Below are 5,723 nucleotides of genomic sequence, written 5' to 3'. Positions count from 1 at the left end.
TTATCTACACCACCTCACCAGCCGGTCATCATGCCAGCCGGAGTAATGAATGCCCCTGTCATGCCAGGAAATCAGGTATATTTCCCGGGGTATTGCTATGCACCCCCTTACGGGTATTTACCCTCATACGGGGGTTCGGCGTACCCTTTCCAGGGAACAGCGCAAGGAAGCTCTCAATTGCCATACGCGGCTTACATGCCGCCATGGTGGAATGTTCCAACTCCACAACCAATGTATACCTAAGCGCCAACTGAACCCGTGCACGACAAAGGAAACGCGGTCAGGCCCCGGGTAGCCCCGTTGGAAAACTCCAACCTAATGGCGGGACCTGCCCCGGGTATGAACGTTCCACCGGCACAACCCGTAAATGTGGAAGAAGATGAACTTACCAAACCATACAAGCCGGTAGACGCAACGTTCCGATCCAAATTCACTCGTAGGATCGCCGAAGCTCCTATTAAGGAAAAACCCAAAATGCCCCAAACGGTCGGCAAGTACGATGGTCTCACCGATCCCGACGACCATCTCAATTTATTTAAGAGCGCCGGTGAAGTGGCCTGCTGGCCCATGCCCCTATGGTGCAAAATGTTCGTACAAACTCTAGTGGGAGCGGCACGAGTCTGGTGGGACAGCCTGCCCACAGGCGAGATAGACAGCTTTGAAGATTTGGAATCAAAGTTTATCCTACAGTTTAGTCAGCAGCGCCGACATACGAAAGATAGAAACAAACTCCTTCATATTCGTCGTCGAGACAATGAGACGGTAGAAAACTTTATCATGAGATTCAACAAAGAAAGCCTGGCGATCCCAGGCGTCACCAACGATCTGGCGTGTGGAGCGTTCCTCCAAGGAGTCAACGATGATGAGCTATTAAGAACGCTGCATGGAAGGGATGGTGTACCCCCAACCATAGATGAAATACTGCGAATAGCCAAAGTATATGTTTTACAAGAAAAAGCGGTAGCAGCCAGTCACGCAGCCAATAGAAAGAAAGAAGCCCTAAAAAATCAGGAGGAAAAAGATCACCGGGGATCCAAAAGCAAACATAGGGGGGACCGACACCAGAGAAACGACAAAGACTCGCGATACGACAGACACCGAAACTCCTATTCGAGGAACGAGACGTCGAAACCTCGGTCTGAATATCCCAACTTAAGCAAGACCCCGGCTGAAATTCTTGCCTCAGAAAACCTCAGGCTTAATCCACCAAAGCCGTTGAAAGACAACCCTAACAAGGATACGAGTAAATACTACGAGTACCACAAGGGGAGCGGGCATGACACCAACGACTGTTTTCAGCTTAAAAAGCAGATCGAATACTTCGTGAAGTCGGGTAAGTTGGCACACCTAGTGCGAGACATCAAGCAAGGCCCGCCTGTGGTCAAGGAGGAGAATGATAAAGCGGCAGGCAAAAGGCCGCGTGAATTGAACATGGTGCACGCCGACACGGGAAGGGGGAAAAGCGGAGTTTCTCCACGCTCGAGCCTTGGATGTTGGCAACAATGACCATAGAGCCGCGAATGGAGGATTTGCATCTTACCACAGACGCCCTGATCATCTCCGCGGCAGTAGGAGACTACCGCATGAGGGGAATCCTAGTCGACACCGGAAGCTCAGAAGACATTATCTATGAACATTGCTTTAACAGAATGCAACCAGAGGATAGGAAGTTGCTTGAATCAGTACACGCCCCTATCAAAGGTTTCACAGGGGAAAAGGTTGATCCTATCGGTCAAATCACTTTCCCAATAACCTTTGGGCAATCACCCAAAGAAAGAACCATACTACTAACTTTCCTTGTAGTCCGCGCTGAGTCGTACCACAATGTGATAATCGGAAGATTCACCCTGGGGAAATTGGACGCCATAGTCTCCACGGCGAGGGGTTTTATGAAGTTCCCAACACCGCGAGGTATCGCTACCGTATTTCGTGATAAAATCAGGGAAGTACTAAATACCAAACGATGTCGCCAAGGGCCCACCGGGGCCACGGGCCCAGAAAGATGGGTACTGAGCACGCGCCATCCGGACCAAATGGTCACAATCGGGGACACTCTGTCCCCGGAAGTTATAAGCGACCTGAAGCAATTGTTAAAAAGAAACGTGGACATTTTCGCTTTCGAGCACTCCGATATGACGGGAGTCCCCCGTGACAAAGCAGAACACAGGCTCGCCACACTTCCAGGCGTTAAGCCAGTTGCTCAGGGTAAACGCAGCATGGCCCCGGACCGCCGGGCGGCGGTCGTTAAAGAAGTACGAAAGTTAGTGGAAGCTGGAATCCTCAGGGAAACGCAATACCATACATGGGTGTCCAACCCGGTCATGGTGAAAAAGCCAGATGGCACGTGGCGAATGTGCATCGATTTCAAAGACTTAAACAAGGCGTGCCCAAAAGATGCGTACCCGTTACCCGAGATTGATTTAAAGGTCGACTCCCTGGTACCTTACCGATTCAAATGTTTCCTGGACGCGTATAAAGGGTACCACCAGATTAAAATGTCCAAGGAAGATGAAGAAAAAACAGCGTTTCATACCGACGTGGGCATCTTTTGTTATACCAAGATGCCTTTTGGGCTACGAAACGCAGGAGCTACCTATCAGAGGCTCATGGACAAGGTGTTTGAGGCACAGATCGGGCGAAATTTGGAAGTCTATGTAGACGACCTTGTAATTAAAAGCAGCGAAGAAAAACAGATGTTAGCAGATATCGAGGAAACTTTCCAGCGGCTCAGAGAATACAACATAAAATTAAATCCAAAGAAGTGTTCGTTTGGGGTGGAAGAGGGGAAGTTCCTGGGTGTAGTGGTCACCCGAGACGGTTTTAAAGCTAACCCGGAAAAGGTAGCCGCCATAGCGCGAATGCCTTCTCCCCGAACGCTGAAGGAAGCTCAAGCCCTAAATGGACGACTAGTAGCGATCAATAGGTTCTTAGCAAGGCACGCCGAAAAATCATTGCCTTTCATAAAAACATTAAAAGATTGCCTCAATAAGAAGAATTTCAAATGGACCAGCGAAGCGGAGCAGGCTCTACAAGAAATGAAACGTTTTTTATAGAAGGGTTACCTACGCTGACAGCGCCAAGGCCCAGTGAAATACTAAAAATGTATTTAGCGGCAACTCATACGGCGGTAAGCGCCGTGCTCATGGTTGAACGAGAAGGGAAGCAGACACCAATATATTACATAAGCCGGGTGTTAGCGGGGCCTGAAACGCGCTATCCTACACTGGAAAAGCTAGTTTTAGCATTAGTACACGCCACAAGGCGACTAAGAAGATACTTTCAGGCACACCGCGTACAAATCTTAACCAATTACCCGCTGCAGCAAGTCTTACACAAGCCAGAGGTTTCGGGCAGGTTGGCTAAATGGGCCATTGAGCTGGGGGCTTTAGATATTGAATATCAGAAACGAACTGCAGTTAAAGGGCAAGTGATCGCTGATTTTTTAGCTGAAATACCGGAAGGAGAAGCCGTTACGGACCCAGTCGTCCAAGATATACCGGAGTCCAGCACCACAAGGCAGACTTGGAAGCTATACACTGATGGATCATCTAGCGGAAAGGGGTCCGGTGCAGGCCTAATGCTAATAAGTCCAGATCAAATCAGACTAATGTACGCCTTACGTTTCGATTTTGAATGTTCTAATAATGAAGCGGAGTACGAGGCATTATTGGCAGGTTTACGGATGGCAAAATCCATGGGGGCAGCAAGGGTAGACGCATACGTCGACTCGTTGCTGGTTAACAATCAGGTAAACGAGACGTATGAAGCTAAAGACGAGTCAATGGCGAAATATCTAGCGAAAACTAAAGAACTCATGGATTCCTTTGACAAGGTCACACTCAACCATGTACATAGAGGAAAGAATCAAATAGCAGACGCCCTAAGCAAACTCGCCACCTCAGGCATGGAAAAGGAAGTCAAAGTCGAAACGTTACAGACGCCCTCAATCGAACCACGGAGTGTTTCCGCCATCACAATGGAAGAACCTTGCTGGTATACTCCGATTCTACGCTTCCTCGAGACAGGCGAACTACCTCCCGCCAAGGGCGAAGCACAGAAGATACAAACGAAAGCGCTACAATATGAGGTCAATGATGGTGTCCTATACAGAAAATCTTACTTGGGTCCGTTGCTGCGATGTGTTTCCCCGATAGAGGCAAAGTACCTCATCAGCGAAATTCACGCGGGTCTATGCGGCATACACGCCGGACCTCGAGCAGTGGTGGCCAAAATCCATAGCGCGGGATATTACTGGCCTGGGATGCACGAAGACGCTGTAACGGAACTACGAAAATGCCGCAGTTTCCAGAAGTTCGCTCCTCAGATAATACGGCCCAAGAACAGCCTGGTACCGGTGACAGCAGCGTGGCCCTTCCAGAAATGGGCCGTGGATATCGTAGGACCTTTCCCGCCGGCCCCCGGAAAGTTAAAGTACCTGATTGTGGCGGTTGATTACTTCACCAAATGGGTGGAAGCAAAACCCTTGGCCAAAATAACGGCGGAAAATGCCAAAAAATTCCTCTGGGAGCACATAGCGTGCAGGTTCGGGTTACCACTTTACCTGGTGAGTGATAACGGAACACAGTTCACGGATAGAATTTTCCAGGAATGGTGCACTGATCTCCACATCCAACAGATTTTCACATCGGTAGCACACCCCCAAGGTAACGGCCAGGTGGAGCGGACGAACAGGAGTTTGCTGGATGGCATCAAAAAACGACTGGGGCACGAGGGAAGCTCGTGGGTGGAAGAATTGCCACATGTCCTTTGGGCACATAGAACAATGCCCAAAACTAGCAACAACGAAACCCCATTCAGCCTTACCTATGGAATGGAGGCAATGATACCTGCTGAAGCAGGGTTACCGTCGTTACGCCGTCTCAATACAGGCAATGACAACGACCAATCTCTGAGAGAAGGCTTGGATTTTTTGGAAGAAAGGCGTGAGGCAGCCGCCATCAGCGAAGCAAGATACAAGAAAGCGTTGGAAAAGTATTATAACAAACGGGTGGCCAAACAGAGCTTCAAAGCGGGTGATTACGTCATGCGTGACAACGAAGCAAGTAGAATGGAACCCTCAGGAAAACTGGGCCCAAACTGGGAAGGCCCTTATATCGTCCAAGAAGATCTGGGTAAAGGGGCCTATCGCCTATCCCGACTAGATGGCACGCCAATACCGCGCAGTTGGAACATCGCCCAGTTAAGGAAATGCTACCTGTAAAACCTTGCTCCTAACAGCAAGAGTTAACTATTTTCTCAATTCACATTTGTAACCCGTGGTGGGGTTTTTCTGTTTTTCTTTTATTACTCCATGCAAGTTTAATAAGAAAGATTTAAGTTTATTTGTTACAAAAGTTACCATCGCACGACGACTGCATAAAACGGTAAAAACACAAACAACACCCTTAAACACGAAATATTTTCATTCATATAAGTCATAGGGTTAACATTAAAAAGCGCTTACGGCGGGTATCTTGGTAATAGATACATACACCGCAAACATATGGGAACCAAAATACAGAACATGTTCAAAACATCTACTGAGGAAGGTTGGGTGCCATCACCACTGCAGGGGTATGCACCACCACCTCATCATCCACAACTACAACTGGATCGATCTCCAAGTTGTCAGATGAACCATCACCAACCATCGGAACCACCGTACCTGAGCCATCCGTCTGTTGCCTCCTCGGTCGACCACCAGAATGGCGTTGGTACGTCAG

The 5,723-nt window shown here is 48.7% G+C and overlaps 1 protein-coding gene across 1 annotated transcript; it reads left to right on the top strand.

The window, feature by feature from the left end:
• Nucleotides 1-318: 318 nt before the first annotated feature.
• LOC110892629 lies at nucleotides 319-1,506 on the top strand. The gene has a single exon (XM_022139784.1). It carries the CDS (start codon nucleotides 319-321, stop codon nucleotides 1,504-1,506), a length of 1,188 nt encoding a protein of 395 aa, XP_021995476.1.
• The last annotated feature ends 4,217 nt before the right edge of the window (nucleotides 1,507-5,723 follow it).

The sequence above is a fragment of the Helianthus annuus genome, chromosome 12 (assembly GCF_002127325.2).
Source record: "Helianthus annuus cultivar XRQ/B chromosome 12, HanXRQr2.0-SUNRISE, whole genome shotgun sequence".
NCBI lineage: Eukaryota > Viridiplantae > Streptophyta > Magnoliopsida > Asterales > Asteraceae > Helianthus > Helianthus annuus.
Note: the sequence above shows the minus strand (reverse complement) of the source record. Positions and strands in the feature narration are given on the sequence as shown.

Coding starts and splice junctions, on each gene's coding strand:
- LOC110892629 (XM_022139784.1), top strand. CDS start 319: ATGGCGGGACCTGCCCCGGGTATGAACGTTCCACCGGCACAACCCGTA.